Here is a 20,753-nt window from a genome sequence, read left to right as displayed (position 1 = left end):
ACATCTAAGCGGCTGTGCAGGAAGTGAAGCCTGACACTCATATTTACTCCTAACTTTTGAAACGTCACCAACAAATTTTCAACTAGAACCTCGTAGTTGTGCGCCCTGAAGTTTCCAAGAAAGTTTGTATTGACATCAGAAAATGCACAGCATACATCTTTCTTTGTGTGGTTAATTGTTTGTAAGAATTCTTCATCTTCCATTAGCATCCTTATCTGAGGACCATCGAAATACCTGCTTTTACTTTCTCATGCGTCAATGCAGGACATTTTGAGCAAATGTATTTAAAGCAAGCCCCATTCTTATCCAGAGCTTTTACATACTGCTTCATTAATTCCAACTTATTGTGCAGTGGAGCAAGTAACACTTCCTTAGGATCAACAAGCGGCTTGTTCTGGATGTTTTTCGCCCCGACTTCAAAGCTTTTCCTGGCAGGCCACAGTCTTCGTACCCGATGTTCGTTCCTTGCTCGACTGTCCCATAAATACAAAAAGCATGGATATTTCGTGAAACCTGCTTGTTGACCAAGTAACATTGAAATGACCTTGAGATCTTCACACACAAGCCAACTGTCATTTGCATACTTTTTTTCTTTCGAAGCAGTTCTTTCATTGTTTCTTAGCTTTCCTTCAAATGTACGGAGTGGCCAACAGGAATGGATGCTAACTTATTGCCATTATGTATCAACACACACTTCAAACTCCTCTTGCTATCAATAAAAAGCCTCCATTCTTCTGCATTATACGTACATCCCATAGCTTCAATTAGTCCCTTCACATCTGTACAATACACATATTCTTCGTCCCTTTGAAAATATCTTAATACATGCCTATCTCTGTCCAGATACATGAAGGTTGTTCCAGACGCTAACATATTCCTTTCCTTCTTTTCTACAAAGGTCCTGCATACTTTATGAGGTGCCCAGGATTTATCTTGGTCACCCAATTTAATCCCGAAATATGCACTATACGCTTTCCTTACTAAGTTAGTAATATTTGTCCTTTGTTTTGAGGTTAACAATGTTCGAATAACTGATTTAAATAATAATCACTATAATGTTCCATGTGCTGCCATCTTGTGACCTCTTTACGGACTACGTTGTTTCATTGCTCTAAATATACATCCCTAATATTAGATAATTTTCTATTTTCCTCCGAAACCTGACGTGATAGAAAAAAACGGATTTCGGTTTTGGATTTACCACCCTCGAATTACTAAAGAACAACCATCAGACTCCAGTCAGCAAAATGGACGTAGACCAGTGTTATCTAACTATAAAAAACAGCTCTTCCTCCTACATGAATTAAAGTTAAGTTTACATTTATGCAAATTGTATATAAATATACAGAATATGGAAATTACTAATAGATATAATTTTTAAAAAATCATAAATAGTAGTAGTAGTAGTAATAGTAAAGCAATAATAATAATAATAGATTCTGTGACTGCCCCCCTGAGAAAAAATCCTGCGGGCACCCTTGCATCGTATCACTTTTTCATATCCCTCCTTAGAACAAACTTTTCTATTTTGATCTGTTGTCTTAGAAAAATTTCTACACGGTCCCCCACGTCTGCAGATTCCCAGCATGCAGAGCGAGGCGACATCTGAATCACAGGTGGCCAATACGTCACCGGAAGAGAGGAGGCGCCGAAGCGATTAATCGATTCTCGACGTGGAATTGAGGATGTAAACGGTTACTTATAAATCAGAGCCTAAATAAGAACAACCTGTTGCGTCGTGGTTTCCCCCCCGTTTTCGAGGAGAGGAATTGCAATACAATCCCGGGGATCGGAGTTTTTTGAAACCGTACCAAGTGCATTCACCTGGCGGTCGACCAAAATGATTTTGCCGAAGCACCCATCCATCTTTCCCCCCTCTAATCCTTAAAAGGGATTCCACGTGGTGCGCAGAAGAGCTGCATGGTTGCAGACAAATAACCAGGCACCAGGATCCACAACCTCTGTGGAGTTGTGTATTGCATAGTCTCTTGTCCATTTGCGTATTAAGTGTCATTTTCCAGTTTGAGCTATTTGCAATGACGTAATAATTTTGTTTCGTCCATGTTCATGATTTTTTTTTTGTTTTAAGTCCATTTTATGCACAGATAGGCTAATCGGGACTGGACCTACAGTTAAATGTGGGATCCGAACCACACTGTCCCATAGTATTTCAGTTGCAAAATAATGTACTTTTACTCGATTTTTCTGTAATTATTTTCTAAAATTTCAAAGGAATTAACTTGTAGTCCTCCCAGTCAGTTTGTCTTCGAGATGACAACTCTTAGCACCATCTTGTGGTGATTTGATGAAATACCTGTGTATTTCACCCAACACTCCGGGCCAAGGGTCCCGGGTTCGAATCCCGCTCGGGCTTGGTTGTTTGTGAATGTCCATTCATCAATTTCATCATTTCATCACTCATCCCCATCTTCGCAAATTAGTCGAGAGGCACAAAACGCTAAGTAAAATAAACTAAATCAATCAAACTAACCAACACTCCGGACCCAGGGGAAGCAAGAAATGAAAACTGCACTGTGACCTTGAACCATCCAATAACAGGCCAGTTTCTATGCACGATACTTTTTCCCCAATCAGCAGGGGCTGAAATGCAATCGCAGTGCCATCAGTAAGGTCTGCTGCTGAAGCTAACGTAGTGTTGCAAACAGTACTGTTAAATATCTACGTACAGGGATTTTTTTGTACCAATGCCATTGCCAGCGTTGAGGAGATCAGCGATTTTACTTTTTTTTAAAAAAAAAAACTATGATTTTTAACAGAATAATAACATATTATACATGAGCGTGATCGTTTGATAAATCTTTTGCAAACATTGAAAGCAAAGGACATTTTTATCAAGAAATAACATGAGTTTGCAATGACAGACAGAAACTACTTTTCACCTTCAAATAGCCGCTTATTAAAGATCGTTTCGGATGTACAAAGACCTTAAATATTCTTGAGTTTCTTAACTTTCCTAGGGCTGCTAACCCTAAGGATAAATGTCACCGTACGTCACTGATAAAACTCATGTATGAAATACATGATTGTAAAATAACTAATATTACCGTTAGCTAATAATGTTCTTTACATGCACGAAATTCAATCTAGTAAAAACTATAAACTTGGTCTGATAAGTTATTGAGACCAGTGGCGTGCAGTGACATTTATCCTTGGGGAAGCTGACCCATAACTATTAAGAAACTCAAGAATATTTAAGGTCTTTCTACCTTCAAAACGATCTTTAATAAGTGGATCTTTGAAGGTAAAAAGTAGTTTCTGTCTGTCTTTGCAAACTCACGAAAAATAGTCATTCTCTGTCTTTGTAAACTCAAGTCATTCCTTCATAAATATGTCCTTTCCTTTCAATGTTTGCAAAAGATTTTTCAAACGAGTACGCTCAAGAATAATATATTATGTTTCTGTCAAAAAATAATAGTTTTTACGTGTCTACTATACTTCAAGCCTTTAATTATATATATTTTAAAAAATGCTTCGCTGATCTGCCTCAACGCTGGTAATGACATTGGTAAAAAAAATCCCTGTATGTAGATATTTAACCGTACAGTTTGCAACACTACGGTAGCTACTGCAGCAGACCTTACTGATGGTACTGCGATTGCACTTCAGCCCCTGCTGATTGGGGGTAAAGGTATCGTGCATAAAAACTGGCCTTTTACTGGATGGTTCAAGGTCACGGAGTCCAGTTTTCATTTCTTGCTTCCTCTGAGTCCGGAGTGTTGGGCGAAATACACCGATGTTTTGTCAAATGGCCACAGGATGGTGCTAAGGGTTGCCATCTCGAAAACGAACTAACTGGGAGTTCTACAAGTCCATTCTTTTCAGATGGTGGAAAATAATTATCGAAAAATATGAGTAAAAAGCTAAATGTTTTGCAACTGAAATACTGTGGGCCAACACCGCTGGCCTTGCTGTACTGGAATGCACACGCATGATTGAGACTGCAGTCCTAAGGAGATTTCAGAGAGCTACTTGAAAAAACAGAAAACATCGGCGATGAAACTTGACGCGTTGACGCCACCTGACAGACCCTGGCTCTCACGAGGATGTTGCGTCATGGATTTTAGTTCGTTATATTTGAATTAAAGAAAGAAACCAGATTGAAAAGGAAGAGAGGGGGACAGATAAGATTCTGGGGGGATTTGTTTGCGGTGACGAGATAAGCTTAGGTGTGCCCAGTGTGATGCAAAAATACAAGGGTGTGGTTATAAACAAGGGGGTAGAAAAATACAGGGCGCTCAGTCGCCATGGCGCCTGAAAATTATCACCTGTCGCCTGAATGTTCGAAGCCAGTTCTATTTCTTCCTTTAATAATTCGAGTTCGCTTGAGAAAATTTGCATTACTTTTTTTTTGTAAACAAATAACGAGTAAAGTGCATGATTTTCTTTAATGTTTCTGTGTTTTCTGTACCATGTACCATTAAATCAGAACAATAAAGATGCCATTATAAATTTTTGCGCTGCTAGACGAATTTTTAAATCTGCAGTGATAATGCCAGAGTTGGCCATATATTAGAATGTACTGTTATACTAGTTGAGCCTCCTTTATAGGAAGGCCACTCCGGGGCAAGAATTAATTATTTTTAATACAATCTTGTAATAATCAATAAAATCATATATTTTAAGGTCACATTTCCAAATGTGTAGCTTTATCTTAGTTGGATTCAGGCTTTCTTGAGAGAAAAAAAAAAAAACTTCTGAGAAAAAGAGGCTAGCGCCTGAATTATTTTATGTTTATGTCTTTTCTACTCATGATGATAAGTACCAAAGAAGAAGCTGTGCCTCTAGCAAGACAATTACTTAATCTGGGTCTTGTTACCATTTCGTAAAATTTGTACAATCCAAAGACTGTTTCCCTTGTGATAAAAACCTTTGTCACGAATCATATGTCGAGTTATTTGATGTTAGAAGTTCCAAGCAGTGGCGGCGATCAGGGAGGGGGTGCGAGGGGTTGAAACCCAATCGCCCTCTGGTTCCAAGTTTATTGCTTTTCTTTAATAAATTTCATAAATGTCTGGCAATCCACATATTCTCAACGCAGGCCTACATCACCTTCATTGTAAAAATGTCGCAACGTACCTATAGCCCAGGATAGTAGGAAGTCGTATCATACGAGACAATATGTTCCAAATTATAGTCCAATATACAGAGTCAACTACTGAAAGGGTAAGACGTAGTTCAGGGTACATGAAGCTATTCTTGTGTTTCGGAGATATGCCAAAGGAACATATACTAAACATGGAAGTACCTGATAATGTGATCAAAGCAAGAGCAGTACACGCTTCTAACGTTTGGATGAATGATCGTAGGAAAAAGCACTGACTTTAATGGGCTATTTCTACCTCCCCAAAATTCTTCACGAAGGGCAGATATTACATATATTTACATGTACATAATATTATCCAGATCAATCTTACCAGCCTCCCCGACGGCGCAGTGATAGCGTCGTTGCCTTCTAATGAAGGGGTCCCGGGTTCGATACCCGGTGGAGGTACAAGTGGTTCGGGTCCTACTTTAAACTGTAGGTCCAGTCCCGATTAGCCTTACTGTTCATAAACTGAACTTAAAACACCAACCAACCAACCATCCAATCAATTTTACCAGCCCAAAGTTTATGTGAAGTTGGCGCTACTGATCGTCTTGACGAATGAAGAATAGCACAATCAAGATTTAAAGTAGTATTGATTGACTGATTGATCTAGTTTATTTTACTTCGCTTTTCTTCCAGTTTTGGTTAATCGCGAAGATGAGGATGAATGATGATAAGATGAAGGGACAATCACAAACATATAAGGACGACACAACAAGAGTCCCAGAGAGGATTATACTGGCTGTGAGTCCGGGCGCCAGAGCCTCGTTAGTATGGTAAATGCAGTCCAAGATGTACGTGGAAGGGAGGTCGGCATTTGGGCGTCTTCGGAAAGGGAGCATTAAATACTGTAATACGTACGAATTCTTAACATTTCAAAGCATGTACTCATGTTCATGAAATTATTATAATTTGATTTCTTACACGAACGCATTACAAGTGTTCAGAAATAATTTGCCGTATTAATCGAAATTCCTGACGGGAAAAGATTGTCACAAGCATTCCTGAACACACAACAAGCTCCTCATCAATACTGTCATCAATTTACACAGCAACGTGGTAGTAAAAATGTGTAATACACATGAAAAGACAAGGACGTGAAATGCAATTTTGATTAATGTATTGAATCGAATATATTGTTGCTGCTACAGTACTTATAATCAATGGCACTAACGTTGGAAGAACTGCGAGTCATACAACTAATTTCAAAGAAACGGACAAATTGAGATTTCGTCCACATTTACACTACAGGATTGGTAAAATTAGAAACACTTTGCTTTTTGATCTTGACTATACTTATCCCCACCGTGGACTGACCAACGTAAAAAGGGTAGGCAAGCCCTGTAAGATTTGCAAACATTTCCAGTAGCAGTGTAAACTGCGTTCCCCATACAGAAGATTGATTACATTATTTTAAGTAAGCTACAGACACCCCGTATTTGAAGCTGATGTTCAACCCAATTCTTACTGGAGCACTCATCTAAGTGTCCAGTTGAAAGTAGAGATCGGATGTTAGGTCCTAAAAATATTCAAAATAAGCAAGGAAAAAGATAAGCCGCGGTACTTCACTTGTCAGCCTCCGTGGCGGAGTGGACGCCAGGGGTCCCAGTTTCGAATCCCGGTTAGGACATGCATGTTTGTGTTTGTCGGGGGATACTACCGCATATTCCTTAAAAAAAATTTAAAAAAGTCGTTAGGGCGTCTGACTAACATGTGACAGACCCGGGTCGATCCCCGACGGGAAAGAATCGGGATTTTTTCCACCTGTTCAAGCGGGTCCGGCACCCACCCAGCGTCGTATAAAGTGGGTACCTGGAGGAAACTCTGGGGGCTAAAGGTGGTCAGGGCTGATCACATCACCCCTACCTTTGGCTGTGATCAAGAAATTGTGGTGCCCATGACGTGGTGCAAAGCACAGGGGAGCACTTTACTTTACAAAAAAAAGGCACAAAATATCTACGAAATAGGCAGTAAAAACTTGCTACCAAATTAGGTACCTTTAAATCATGCTCTATTTAATTAGGACAACATAAGGGAACCGAATCGAAAGAAGATAGTAATACATGCTTGACATTCTAATTAGAGCAAGATATCAGTGTCAGCACACAATAGTCCTTTGCAGTCATCAAGAAATAGTCATTCGTTTCACATGACAACATGACAACTTCAAATTGTCCACTTTCCAGTTTTGTCTTCTATCTGACGACAGAATTTTGAGTACAAAGAATGGTCTTTCCGCGTCTACTGAGGTTATTGGAGCACTTTTTAACAGCGCTAGCGTTTGGATAAATATCAGTTGAAACATTGTTTTCATCTCTAAGATAAGAATGGTCCCTTAACCACTGAAAGTCCCGACCGGCAAGAACCTGCTGATATTTTTTTCGTGCAGTTCGGATTGAAACCGCATGAATTTTCTGCAGAACGTCGACCACGATGTGCAATGAATTTACCACCAGTGCTTTATTCCTCCCCCAAACCCTCAAAGAAGTCACTAATTTGGAAAAACACATATAGAAACAAGGTTTGGATCGCCGGAAATGCAAGGGAAACATAAATTGGAATTTTTACGATACGGAGTGAAATTATAATGCACTCAGAAAAATATTGGCTATTGCATATCTGAATTGTTTTAATACAATTCAAAGTTATTTCTGGAAATCATCTAAATAGGTATTTACAGGCATCATACGCGAAAATAGGCAAAAATAAGCAAAATGAACTTTTGTGTACGAACCCCTAATACCCTGACTTGAGTTCATATTAAGTCACTTTTATGATATCTGTAACAATAAAGCATAAGCATTTTGCCTAACATCAGTAAAGTCAGTAAAGATAATAAAGTTATCACAGATCGGCTTAGTGAAGCTGATGATCATGGAAATGTTATGCGAACCCTTACAGAGCAACATTACAGTATCAGAAATTAGATCTTGTCGATGTCATTTAACACGGATTGTACTTGCAGTTGGAAGTTCCGAGAAAAGAGGTGTTGAACAAGGTAGAATCGCCCATCTCTGAGTGAACACTCGCCTAATCGACCGTTAGAATGAGAATCTATCAACAATTTACTTCCCAAATTGGAAACTGGTAGATGAGTGTTTGGTTTGATTGATGCACGTACTACTGTACAACATATCGGAGTTACAAACTGTTCAGCGCTTACGAATGGAACGCCAGGGGGGGTGCACCGTGGGATGATAACATGGTTCATACTTTGCAGCTCGTCATTGACATGATGAGTCAGGAATCTTATTTGAAGAGTTAATCTCTGCCAGACAATCTGCTGGTTCTGTTGATCATGAACGGCGTCAGCGTTGCTTGGCTGTTATTCAAGAAATTTTCTGCCGAATTTATCTCGTTAGATTGGCAATATTATACGACTCTAGATTGCCATTACGTAACTTGCAAGTAAAAATAATGAAGGCATGATATCTTCAAACAATATTACGGCAGATTCCTCCATTGTAATCTTACTACGATATGCATGCTGATTCCTGACTTGCTGGAAAATATACTTCTTTCTTTTGTTCTTGCCCACTTCCTTAAAATACCCAATCTGCGTCCCAAGACACTGTTCTTAAACAATCTCTCGCAGTTTCAGGTTAACTTTCATTCTACAACCAGTGCTCGAAGTGGAAATTCCTAGCTGAGGGATCCTTGGTCGAGTTTGTAAATAGCTGGGAGATGCTTATATGGAACAACGTAGAGCCAGCGCAGTAGATGTTATGCTAGGTGAGGTATACTTTATTAACATTTTTTTAACCCCCGAATCCCCTTACACACACTTGGAAAACTGAGATTCACCTGTAATAAGTTACAAGTTGATGCCAGTTCTAAAACAACGCTATCCGATCTGAAATCAAGGACCTTGAAGGTGTGGCTCTTTAGATGATGTGATTTGCTGCTGCTAATGTCGCCCATCTCCTCCAAATATCTTCGCTGCAGCTCAAAGATGAGACTCGTTGGTAAACTTTCATTTTGTACAAGAATTTAACCTGTTGCAGTTTTCCTCAGGGAGTGATAGGTCCATGGGTGCTTACTTCTTCGATTCTACATTTTCTTCGCTATAGAAGAAAACTTTGCAAAATTATTTGCAATATATCATTTTATTAATCGGAATATAAAAAGTGTGTGCTTACATCTATCTTTTCTTTGAAATCGTTTTCGGATGTCAAATTGAACAACCCATCTAGATAAAGTTTATTATGTAGATGACCGCCGAAAGCAAACTCAGAAAAGTACCCTTCCTTTTTTCTATAACGGTTCAGTGGATGAAATCGGTGCTGGTGTAGCCATCTTAGTCATGAATTACTGTTTTGATGCTTTACTGTAAAATCCATTAACCACTGAAAAGTATGAAGTTTTGGTCTGGCAGCACATTATGAGATATTTAATATATTTATGTGGCAAGATTATATACTTAAATTGAGTACTTCTTACAGTTCATCTTGACTTTCCAAATTTTACTTCCCTCGATTATCACTTGCATGTGCAGTGACTTATCTAAACTCCCGTAACGCACAAAGTCTATTTTGGAGCTAAATTTACCCTTATACGCCCCTAGAAACGACCATATACTCCCACCAGAGAAGGGAAATTATGGATAAACCCCTTTGCATGTGGTGTACTGACTACGAAATCATTTTGAGTAGGACGACCACTGTCAGAGAGGTTGCAGATTGACATCAATAGCAACAGTATCACAGTGCTCGATCCCTCAAGCGCAGCAGATAATTCTGAAGTAACAGTACATTGGGCACCGATGAAATTAACTGATAATAGGTTAGTGCTTCTGGACAAGACAAAACCCAAAGTGGTTGGATGTGATAATTCCATTGCAGAGTTGGAGCTGAGGGTACCTGGGTGGCGCCTCGTAGCCTGAAGCATCAGCAGCGTCTTCTAGGTTTTGAACCAAGTGGGCGGGAGAGGAGAGTTGCCGCAGTGTGCGTGTGGACTGGACAAAGCTGGATTCCAGCCACCATGGAGACAGAGATCTGGAGAAAAAAAGCCACGCGAGGGGAGTGGAAAAAAGAAAAGAAAAGATGTGGTCGTCAGACTAGAACCGAAGCAGCCCTGCACACCAAAACATCCCGTTTCGTTGGGTGGAGGAAAGGAAGAAAGGGGGGGAATCTTCTCCGGTTGTCGTCTGTAGCCCTCCTACATCGCCCGGAACCCAATTACTCCGGCTGATCGGGGCTTCGAATGTGGGGAGGGACCGGGACAGAAATTGGAGCGAGTGGGTGTGCTTTCTTGGGGTGAGTTGAGTGAGTGGTGGATTATGAAGGGGGAAAGACAGTAGAAGGTTTAGTGGGTTGAGGTGAGGGTGGGAGAAATGGAAGTCCGCCTCCCCCTCTTGGCCTGCCCTGTTCCGTTTTCTCTCTCCCGTTCTACCCACACTCCCGTCTCAGATCGATGAGTGCCTCCCCCACCCACCCGAGTGCAGTCTTGTTGAGGAGGTTTTTGGAAGAGGGTGAGGTGCAGGATTTCTGGGTTGGGGGAACGCTAGGGGATGGGGAGAAGGGGCGCGACGAACTCGCGATCTCCTGGTGGGGAAGGGGGGAGAAGTTCGATTCACGTAAGTTCTTACGCACGTATTGAATACCGTGTCTTTGTGCGGATTAAGGAATATTTGCCTTAGGAATTGGCTGTTGTGAGTTTCAGAGTAACCACGTGAGCTCCTCTTCAACCCTTGAACATCAACAAATCCATCCCTCGTATCTTGAAAGACCGAGGGTGATGGACTCGGGTTCAAGTCCTTGGTCAAATTTTTTTGATTCCCCTAAGGCTTTCTTTATCAATGTTGCGATAATACTTATACTTTCTACAATCACCAAATATCAGTCCAAGGGTAGATTCGAAGACACAAATTATCTGAAACCACAACATAGCAGCTGGCACTCTAGAGTACATGGTCAACTACACAAAGTTGAAAGTGATACTTTAGCATAATAATACCGCATATTTGTTTCTAAAAATTAACATTCTTGACAGAAATGTGATAAGGTAAAATTAACAAATACATCTGTGTGATTCAATTATTTTAATAGGACCCAGGATATTATCACTGAAAGAATTGAGAATAATTGTAAATATCACATTCTTAAACTAATGTTATGGAAACACTGCACATGGATGAATGGACTTGATAAATCAGTGGCGTGCCCAGGTGAGTTTGTACAGAATTGTATCACCCAAAATAAGCTACTGACTATCAAACACAGCTATTGTATTTTGCCACTCCTTAATGAGGATATCCCAAATCCTTCCATTGTAGGATTCCTGGTAAAACTTCTGCTTAGGAACTTGAAGTCCGTTTATTTTTTGTTTTGGATGGTAGTTGGATGATTAGACTGAAGTAACGTCCTACTAAATACTGAACGGACTGTGAGATAGCTACCACAAATCTCTATATTTAACGAAAAGCCATGAATATCGCACATTTTGTACTTATATTCTCTGATACTCCCAAACTCCTCATCGTGATAAAACACTGAAATGTGGAATTTTCATGGAAAGTCGACCTTGAAATTTCACCTCATCAAAATGCTCCTATGAAAAGCAATCTAATCTACATTTGTATATTAGAGAATCATTTATGAACGAATACATCATGGCCAATCCTTTGTTTTCAAGGGCCACTATACCACCTTCATGCTGCTTACCTCAGGTATCTCTCCTCAGATCCCAAGAGGAGTTGCATCGCCCACTATAGAGTCCTTATGATGGAATAAAAAATGTTTGTCGTGATGGATGGACTTCTATTCGCTCCCCGGGTGAAAGGCGAATAAGAAAGTGACATTACTAGCACGAATATATCGATAGAACAGGAAAACCATGCCGAGAAGCAAATCTCTGCGCCAAAAGTTTATGATATTTCAGTGATGACGTTTGATTTCCGATTGATGTCGTAGGCCAGGATGTCATTTTTTAGTCACAGTTATATCACTGAACACTAAGGCACATATAAACAAAGATTTTAAATAGTTCCACTTAACTGTTAATGATACTTTTTGTTTGTTTCAACAATCTTTTAAGATGAAGGGTCTGTCAGACATCTTTTTGATCGTGGTCAGTCCATCGACGTCCGGAAAGGGAGGGGGGCGTCCCCCCTGGAAAATGAATGTCACCATAAAACTTTATGTTACACACACACCTTTTCATTTCAATCACATTAATTTATGTAAATTATTGAAAGGGTATGGCAGAAACATAACTTCAAACTAAAGGAGTGTTTCATTGATGAGACAACACTATTATGGGCGAAAATATGCCTAATTTGCCACTCTGAAAAAAAATTACCTTGTTTGCTCCTACCTGGGAAAAATTCTGCGGACATCCATGGTATTACCTCTACTGTTATCAGGTTTTATGCAGTGAAGTCCGTCTTTTCATGTTTTCAACTGCCCGTACGATATTGAGTCAATACCAAAATATTGGATATTTCAACGAGGAACTATTCCGGATGTTTTATAGGAAGAATGGTGAAGTATCGGTCTCTCACTATGAGACAGAGATACCTGCATCAATTCTCCTACTTCGTCTATCAGCACATGATCATTGCCTATGTGATGAAAAGCCACAGCTTTCAAAAAATTTCAGCTATGATATGTCTAATTGTTTTTGTTCGTTTCAAATAATAGAGGAAAATACATACCACAAAATTCTGCACCTTTCCACTGTTATGGTACGAAGTTTACTCGACATATGTGATTTGCCTTGGATTTGTTAAGCTTCTAAAAGTGTATGTTGATGTTCACATTTTTTGTTCAGAAAATAAAACAATTATTGTATTAAGTACTCATTTATGTGCTAAGTAAATTATATATACTTATATGCACACACATACATATGTGTAACATATTTATCTGTGTATTTGTGACACATATTTACGATTCTGTTGATTAAATATGTTTATTTTAGAATAGATCTAAAACTTGTAAACCGATATGCACGTGCTAGAGGAGTGAAGTAAAGCTACAATGCTAGTGCATTTCCGTATTCACATACCACTTCCATTTATCATGGCGTATGCATAAAGCGGTTGGATTTTCATTGATGTGGGTAATTGATATTTTGAAAACCATAGCAACGGAGAGTCATGGTGAAGCAAATCCATAATTGCGCCCTGATGCAGAGGCAAGCGCGATAAAGTTTTCACACTCCCAAAAGCCGTCGCCAGCAACACACGAGTTTAAATAGATGCGTAAAGATTCCAGCATCCGTCAAGAAATAAAGGAATGAAGAAGGAAGGAAAGAAGGAAATAGTTTATGATATGAAATATTGATTTAAAAATAGTAGAAGTGAAAATGGAAAGTCTTCAACAGAAAACTGAAGTAAAAATCTAAATTTTGAGGACAATAATTAAGTGTTTTCTTCTTCGAAAAGAAAATGCGATAAGTGAAATTTTGAAACAATGAACGCCAACCAAAACTCTTTCTCATTGCTCAGTTAAAAAATTAAAATATTTCTGTCCTTTGGTTCTCGAGATAAATGTGACCCAAACAGTACTCCTTAAGTTTCACACAGTTTTGAAGAAGGAATTATGTCTACTGGAAATTTACTCTGCGTGCAGCACATGTTAAGTCACAGCATTTGTACCAAAAACGACTGATGCAGAATAATAACAAATAAATTTTTGGCTAAAGAAAAATTAGGAACTACGAAGAAACTAAGAAGCTGATTTAAAGTTTCAGTTTTAAGGCAGAAGGCAACGTGAGCGATGGCCAAAATGAAGATGGAATGACAATATTCCGAAAGACCTGAATGAAACTGGTAAGAATGGTCCAGAGTGGATTCGTCTTGCCCGGTAGGAACGGTAGAAGATGTATGTCGCAATGGCAATAAACGTTCTGATTTAGGAATGCCAGAAGGTTAGTTTTAATTTCAATACTTAGTTTTATGTAAAATGTTATGCATTACATGAACATCATCGAAGTTCGTCTTTATTTAGGCCGTGTCCGAAAGGTGCAAGACTATACTTTCACCGAATATCCTCCGAGAATGGTCTCGCAGTTCGGCCTTGAAGTCGTGGACTGGAAGCGAAAAATCTTTCGAATTGCACTTCGACTGCAGGGCCAAATACGGTCAGTAGATAAAACTAAGAACACAATGCATTTCTCGCGTTATATACACTTGTTTTTCAACATATAAATCACAAGGCTTTTTAAAAAGTTCTTACACTTACATTTCCACTAGGGCTGAGCCGCCGATACCGCTTGGAACCGATACCGATAAAGATGCCGATGCCGATACTCACACCGATACCGATACCGATACTTGAAAATTGCAATAATTAAAATTTGTTCAAAATATTTATCAACATTGGTGTGTGAATAATCTTCTCCAATTATATGCATGAATTTACCAATACGTATATTTGCTTTAGAATATTCAAGAATTACATCAGAATATTAAAATAGATGTTACATAATCAAAAATACAGTTTCTTTTTCATAATTTGTGTAAAATATAAAAGAAAGTTTGAATTTTGCATAATTTCCAGGATAATTAGACTGCGCGAAAATGTCCAGCGGCATTTTTGCTGACCCCGTCAAAGACTAATCTGCCGGAGAAGTATCGGCTGGTATCGGTAGATGAATTCTAACCGATACTTTCCGATACCGATACCACTGGTATCGGCCGATACCGATACATCGGCATCGGCTCAGCCCTAATTTCCACACAATACAAGAACTACAACCAACATCCGACTGACTTCCGACTTCCATGATACCAAACAAGTGAACAACAATTACACGAGTCTAGTAAACACGTCCGCAATGATGCGTGCAGCATGCTGCGGGCTCGATTGCTCGTTGAATTGTCGATTTTGAACTGCACTAGATGACGTCACTTCCGACAAGACCTTATAAGTATACTTCAATCATGCTTTTTGGATCTTGGTATCCATTTCAGTGTAATTTTTCACGTTAACCTGAAAATAATCTCCAACACATTTTCAGCGAATGCTAAAGAAACTGAGAAGGAAACTTATCAGGTATCTACAGAGCGAGTCAAAAGTAAGGTACATAGGGATTTATAGTATGTCTTCAATAATGAACATCAATGCATTTGTGCACGTGTCGTTTCCAGTTCTCCAGAACCTTTTGCAGAACGTCAGGCATAATCATGTCTACACAATGCACAATGCGTTCCTTCAGATGCTGGATGTTCCGAAGTTTAACTGAGTAGACGGGCGCCTTTAAATGACCCCAAAGGAAAAAAAATCTATTGGTCTGGAGACCACGGTGGCCACTCAACGGTACCAGGAAACTGGACACACAACCATTCACGGGCAATTAACGAGACAAGGAAAACTTCCGATGTAACCTGACTTTTCATTCACCCTGTATTTTCCTGAAGAGTGGTATTCTTTTACGGTCGGTCAAGAAACTTTTCGAGGTCCTTCAGGGATGTGCGATCCCCCAATTGTGAAACATTTCGGCATACAAGGGAAAACGTTACATAACGGAAACCAGGAAGGCAAATGTTATGTGTAAGTATTTCAACGTGAAAAATAAAGCACCACGTTAACGATCTACTGCATTTCATTGAGACAAGAAAAAACAGTATTACTTGGATCTCTAATACAGTCCCGTGCGGATTGGCAGAGACGGGATTTTTCCCATCTTTCTTTTCTCCTGCGTTCTCCCTTATTCTTATGTTCTCTCCCAACTCATCACTTAAGCAGTTTCGACGGAGGGAGGGGAAGGGTGAGCGCCGGGAGAAGATCGAGGGGGGTGATGAAGGAGACGAAGATTTAAAAGCCCCCACCCCTTCCCCTCCTCCACGTGGAGGTGCAAGTAGATGCTCGGCTGCCTCCCGTTGAATTAAGAGTAATTTCCCTCCCCCACCCTCCCAGCGTTTTTAGGCTTGGAAGGGGAAGGGGAGTGGGGAGGAGGAATAACAAGGCACAAAAGTCAGGAGGAAGGAGGTAAGACGAAAAGAGGGCTCGGAAATAAAAACAAAATACATTCCGAATATGCGTCGTGGAAGAACGTTGCAGCGCAAAAGGGGTTTACCGTACTTCTAGGGACGTTCAGATATAAACGAGAAGTTGGGTTGCTATGCGCGTACTTTGTGAAGCTGGCGGTACTGACATCGTAACGCCAATGTAGTTTCCTTCCACGAGCATGGTGCCTGCAAAAGTGCTTCAGTTACAGTTACACGGAGGGCTGGTAATTACACCGAAGTTGTAGACTTTTTTACATAACCCTTTTCGATAAGCAACTCATGATTGTACATTAACGGAGAGAGAAGAAAAAGCTATCGGCAGCTTTGATGTTCTTAGCAATGATGTATGCAGAAATTCTTGCTGGTATGTATACAGGGTGTACACTTTATTCAGGTTGCAAAATGAAACGACGGTAAAGAACACAGAATTTTTATGCTTGAAACATATACCACAAGTGAAAGTTTTGTGCAGCAGAGTCAGCATGTCTCCACATGTGCACCGTTCGTTGCCCGTAGGATATCCAGACTATAGTCCAGTTCCATCCATATACGCTGCAGAATCTCATGTGTTACGCGACCGAAGCCTGTATTAATGCGTTCTCGGAGATCAGCGATCACCTGTGTCTTGTAGACAATATAATTGATAAAGCCCCAAAGATAAAATCACGACACACACAGATTTTTCGTGCGGAGACGCCATTTCTGTTTATTGAGCCCACTAGCGCCACCACTCCATGAAATTAGGCGGGTGGCAGAAGATCGCGCTGTTGCCACGTCGGAGCACAACCCCGTGTGTTCGGAGGTTTAAGAGAATGAAAGATCTCGTTGTGGAGTTGACCTTTGTAATTCATGTGATACAAACAGACAGTGTTTGCTCGAAAGGTTAGGGATGACACGCAAGTGCCCCGGAGAGAGGTCGGTGTGACACTCGAATTAGACAACGCAGCCCGGTTGACGTTGCCACACAGTGCGCGGGGGCCAGCGACGTTTGTCCCCCTTCTCGCTTTGCTTTTCACATATGTGGCACCAGCGCAATTTTGCCAGCCGCCTACTTTCATGGCCGTGCGTTTAGCACAACGTTGCCAAACTTTTACAGTTGCCAATTAGTTATCCAGTAACAGAGAAGACATGTTTAATTTAGTTTTCATTCTATACGAAAAGGAAATTGTACGAACATCATTTATAGACACCAGGTAGAATCTACGAGATTTCTTCTATGACTAGACACTATATAAAGCTCCGTGGTCAGCGCACCGGGTCACGTCATCTGATGCGACCCTTTTGTTGAGATCTAGAAGGTGTTCTGATGTTATACCATCAAGTTTAAAATACGAGAAGTACTGAATTCCGAACTCATGTTTGAGGTACTGCGAAGCAAAATGCACAAGTGTGACTGCTTACTGGATCGCAGGGACGTTGTTAAAGGAGGGGAGGAGCCACTGCTCCCCCCAAACTACTCTAATATACCCACATAATAAATTTGCCATGTATTTATACTAATAGAACCAAACCTAACAGGCCTAACCTAACAACGTAGGCAATCCTCGTCTGACGTCTGAAACCAAAGTTGCCGTAGTGTTGTGCGATAAGGGAGACCCTTTCTGTACTGACATTATGCCCACCGAAACGACACAGGAAGATTTAGCTGCAGGTGGCTAGAACTTTCTTTATTAATTATTTTATGATTCAGGAAAGATATCCACATGGTTTTCAAATTGCAAGAAACAGAATTGAACTGTTTTGTCACTTTTCCGACGCGGGGATGAATGACAAAGATGTAGCATAGCGATTCTTTCACGTTCGCACACGCACCTAACCCTGGTGTTGACGATCTGCAAAGGAGGGAAAGGCATTTCCCTGAAAATTCATTGCTACCATGAAAAACATGCGAGGGTGGGGAGTTTTATTGATTCGACTTAGGTGTATCTCCAGAGTTTCAGTATGAGGTAGAGAAAAGGGAAACATTTTCCTCTAAAAAGGACAAAAAAAGGGAAAATTATTTCCGAAAAAGGGGGGAAAGACTATAGTTTTTATGTACTCCACTAAAAATACTATTTTAAATGAAAGTGCAATATATACCATTCATATAATAATAATCCTTAGCGCGACAGCCCATGAAGGGCCTTGGCTTACCTACCGACTGCCGGTCTCCCTCCCACACTTTCCTTCGTCACCTCTAAGCGTGGAGATCTGCAACCAGTATTGGAATAGTCGGAGGGTCAGCCCGACGTATCCCCAGCCGTTATGGTAGGTCGTCTCGACCGGATTACGCTCACTCACTCGGAGCTCCCCAATTTCCTCACGATGGTGGGTTGCCACCGGCCCTATACGTAGGCCGAATAAATTCCGACCAGAGCCGGATTCGAACCTACGCCGTCCCGCAGCGAACGATCTCAAGACGAGTGAACGCCTTAACCCGCTCGACTACGGAGGACTATACCATTCACATACAGTATAAAAAGGGATACATTGAATTTCGTATTAATGAATCCCTTTTTATATATTGTGCTTTCATTTAAAATAATATTGTTAGTGGAGTGCAAAAATAAACTATTGTCCTTTTTAATTCCCATTTTTTGAAGGTAAAGAGAAGCGAATAATCTACCATCCGTTTCGATGAAATCTTCCTTGCTACATAGCTTGCTGCCACTTGTACGTACCTGGCTTCGTCATTTCACTGACACTCAATACTGTCGTCACTGTCATACAGTAAAGTTAAAACTATTCTAAAAAACTTCACAATAAAAGTCTAAATCTAGCAGATAAGTACACTTTCAACCCAACAGACGTGCCGCTTACAATGCGTTTGTTGCTGCGTAAGCCCAGATTGAATTGTTTCAACAATCGCTGCAACATACTCGTAACACTCTAAACTGCACCAAATAGATAATTGTTGAATGTTTTGTTCAGATATATTTGATATCTTGTCAATAAATGGACCAGAAAGGATTTTTTTCAAAGGGAAAAAAAGGGAATGTGGGCTGAAAAAGGGGGGAAAAGGGAAGTAAAAAACCATGTAATCTTGTTGGTGGGAGATAATTATCAACACTGTTGTTACCTAGGTATTTATTTCATGATCCGCGTTGAGAAATAAAAAAGGACTTCCTTTAAAATCCGGTCTCTAGTAATAAGCCTTCGTAACGTACCGATGTCACATCCCTCCTTAGTGACATGTATTTTGCAAGAAACATCTCACTCATTTGACTCTAATCTCTTGATTTGGCGGGCAATTGTCAGCTAGTTTGATGTAATGTTTGGTGCGAGCAGTGGTTAGCTTCTGTAAACACGAGAAGATAGAATCATGGAGTGTTTGTTTGCGATTCCATTTTCCGATTCCGAGTACGAACTTCGTCAAAGGCCCGCTTATATCACCACCAAAGTTTAATAACTAAATCTATTGGGCGACAATTCCAGAAAATTTCAGGAAAGCCTGTCCACGGACGGAGAAGAATACCAGACGAGGTGGTGAGCAGAGGAAAATCGCTCACCACATCAACCTGTGCAAAAGTGCTGTAAAAAAGAAGGGTAAGATAGAGGGTGAGAGAGTACTTACCTCCATATCGAGTCGGAGGGCGTCTTCGTCCGTGTACCCGAGGCTGCGCATGTGCTTCAAGTAGGTGGTGGTGATGGGGAGGCTGAAGTCGATGTCGGGGGGATCGAGTTTCCGGGGGTCCTGGGGGGATGGGGAACCGGAGCTGGTGCTGTCAGGAACTTGTGGCCGGCGCTGGCAGTCCGTGCACTGGAGGAGAAACTTTGTGACGGCCTCTCGGGGCAGAAAGGCGTACGTCTCGGTGATCTGTAAATAAAGAATGGCGTTGTTAGAGAGAAGACGATGCGACTGGGGGGGGGGGAAGGCAGGGGTACCTTGCATTGAACGCTGAGAGAAAGGTTTATCTTCATCCGGAGAGGGTGGAAAAGAGCATTTACTCTCTGGTATTTGCGCCTCGACGATATTAAAGGAAACTGCATTCATTTATTAGAGCTCCCGCGTAGCCACAGCTCGACATCCGTAGCGAAATAGAAATCTCGACGCGCTACGACGCCAGGGGCCTCGTGTTCGAATCCCGGATAAGATATGAAACATTGTGTTCGTCAGAAATGATTAAGTAGAGAATTGAGTAAAACTGACATGAGAAATAGAATGACAGGTGAAACTACCGCTCCTGCCGCGGTGAGTGGCTGTTCTTGAAAAAATGACCAGGGGCCTCCCCGATGGCGCAGTGGTAGCGTCGTCGCCTTGTAATCAAGGGGTCCCTAGTTCGATACCCGGTGGAGGCACATAGTGGTTTGGATTACACTTTAAACTTTAGGCCCAGTCCCGATTAGCCTTACTGTGCATTAAGTGGACTTAAAACACCAAATCAAGCAAACCTTTGGTGCGAGCCTTCCGGGTTCGATTACCGATGGGACTCTTACTAATTTCGATGTTGACAAGTATCGCAAGGACAATTAAGAAGCAGCGGGTTACCCGCTCCAAGATCAGAAAACAACCACAAGGGAACTTAATGCACTGATCATGCGTCACCCAATGAGAAAGCCGCTTGTAAGATCCTGACCCAGAGGGCTCTTTAGTTTAGTTTAGCATTCCTTTATCTCAACACAGGGTCATCAATTAACATAAGAGTATACTCCACTTTAAAGAAAACAACTTTTGCAGCAAACATTAGTAGACGTGTTTAGAAGATTATTTAG

The 20,753-nt window shown here is 40.7% G+C and overlaps 1 protein-coding gene across 5 annotated transcripts in view; it reads right to left on the bottom strand.

The window, feature by feature from the left end:
- Positions 1 to 20,753, bottom strand: part of LOC145990857 (nucleolar protein 4) — a 372,663-nt gene that overhangs the window by 142,361 nt on the left and 209,549 nt on the right. For all 5 annotated transcript variants that reach the window (XM_083126293.1, XM_083126297.1, XM_083126295.1 and 2 more), the window contains exon 3: positions 19,615 to 19,857. In XM_083126293.1, coding sequence (XP_082982419.1) covers positions 19,615 to 19,857 — 243 coding nt within the window. The remainder of the gene's footprint in view (positions 1 to 19,614; positions 19,858 to 20,753) is intronic.

Source organism: Lepisma saccharinum, chromosome 8 (assembly GCF_977018435.1).
Source record: "Lepisma saccharinum chromosome 8, izLepSacc3.1, whole genome shotgun sequence".
Classification (NCBI taxonomy): Eukaryota; Metazoa; Arthropoda; class Insecta; order Zygentoma; family Lepismatidae; genus Lepisma; species Lepisma saccharinum.
The sequence above is the reverse complement of the archived record's forward strand: the minus strand, read 5'-3'. Positions and strand labels throughout refer to the sequence as shown.